Source organism: Ostrea edulis, chromosome 8 (assembly GCF_947568905.1).
Source record: "Ostrea edulis chromosome 8, xbOstEdul1.1, whole genome shotgun sequence".
Taxonomy (NCBI): Eukaryota; Metazoa; Mollusca; class Bivalvia; order Ostreida; family Ostreidae; genus Ostrea; species Ostrea edulis.
This window is the reverse complement of record NC_079171.1, coordinates 28,334,311-28,335,940: the sequence shown is the minus strand read 5'-3', so window position 1 is coordinate 28,335,940 and position 1,630 is coordinate 28,334,311. Positions and strand designations below refer to the sequence as shown.

Below are 1,630 nucleotides of genomic sequence, written 5' to 3'. Positions count from 1 at the left end.
ATGGATATTTCTGAATTTTGGCCATTTCATTTAAATTTTAAAAATGTAGATTTTATTCGCCTACTATATTTTTATTTATTTACAAATTATGTGTTTTCTTGAAGATTTCAGTCGTAAATTGAAAAAATATTAACAAATAACTTTTCTAATTTCCATAAACCTTTTTTATAGAAAATATTAGAACAACCTTTGACCAGAAAACTATTTCTATCTTTGTACGAGTTTGCAACTATTTATTTCCTGAAAAGAAAATATTTAATGATGTAACGTAATTCTAATTCTTAAATACAATATTCCGCAAAGGTCATGAATGTCTTAAGCAGAATTTTAAGGATTTTAACTGAAACATCTCATGCATGTAATTTTCCAACCATGTTGAAAATTATGGGCGAGGTGTATATCAATGTCACACGGGAAGTCGTTGTGGTCCGAGTGGACTTACGCACTGATTTGACAGTCTTGCTAGGCGGAGGGTGCCGCAGGTTCGACCCCGGGCTGGGGCGAAAATTTTCAAGTACCTAGTTGTGATTATTTAGTGCTTTATATATATATATATATATATATATATATATATGAACACACATGTTTTATTTTCTAGCGTGTTCAGAGATCAAACCTGATTCGGATGCGGATTTCATCCTCAGCAGTTACAACACCAGTGTTGGTACGGACGTTCTGATTGGCTGTAAGAAGTTCGGCTACCGTTTGGAGGGTCCATACAATGTCACGTGTTTTTCAAACAAAACGTGGTCAGAGAATATCAACTCACGTGCGTGCAAATGTATGTCACCGTGACAAACAAACAATAGTGTTTCTGTATCCAATGTCTTACAAAGCTAACGATTCGTAATGGTTTGGAAATAAAAAAACAAATATATTATCCCAATCAAAGCACAAAGAAAGTTCATAGCAATTGATAATTAAGTTGCCAGCTCTTCGAATACTAAAAGAATATACTTTCTTAATTTGAGAGAACTTTAGTTCATTAACTCATGGTTTCCAAAACTTGAGAGCGGTTTACATTTTTTTCTTTTATTGACTAGGGACTGGGAGACTGAACATGTACGAGAAGATAGTGATTGGGACGGGGGCTGGGTGTCTGGGACTCCTGGTGTTCGGCATCCTCTTCATCTGCTGTTGTTCATACATACACAACCAACACGATAAACGACGGTAAATACCGCGAACACAACCCAACACCGCTAAAATACGGTAAAATCCGCGAATACAACCAACACGCTAAAAGAAGGTAAGACCCGCGAACACAACAGCACTCTAAAAGACGATAAGAACCGCGAACACAACCAACACGTAAACGACGGTAAATACCGCGAACACAAACAACACGCTAAAAGACAGTAAAACCCGCGAACACAAGCAATACGCAAAAATACGGTAAAAACCGCGAACACAACAACACGCTAAACGACGGTAAGACCTGCGAACACAACCAACACGCTAAACGACGGTAAGACCGCGAACACAACCAACACGCTAAAATACGGTAAGAACCGCGAACACAACCCAACACGATAAACGACGGTAAGACCCGCGAACACAACCAACACGCTAAAATACGGTAAAAACCGCGAACACAACCAACACGCTAAACGACGGTAAGACCTGCGAA

General features: G+C 38.4%; 1 protein-coding gene across 1 annotated transcript in view; it reads left to right on the top strand.

Annotated features, from left to right (window-relative positions):
* Positions 1-595: 595 nt before the first annotated feature.
* LOC125662032 (uncharacterized) overlaps positions 596-1,630 on the top strand; it is an 8,018-nt gene continuing 6,983 nt past the window's right edge. The window contains exons 1-2 of the mRNA XM_056147306.1: positions 596-781; positions 1,044-1,173. Coding sequence (XP_056003281.1) covers positions 1,061-1,173 — 113 coding nt within the window. The 5' untranslated portion in view covers positions 596-781; positions 1,044-1,060. The remainder of the gene's footprint in view (positions 782-1,043; positions 1,174-1,630) is intronic.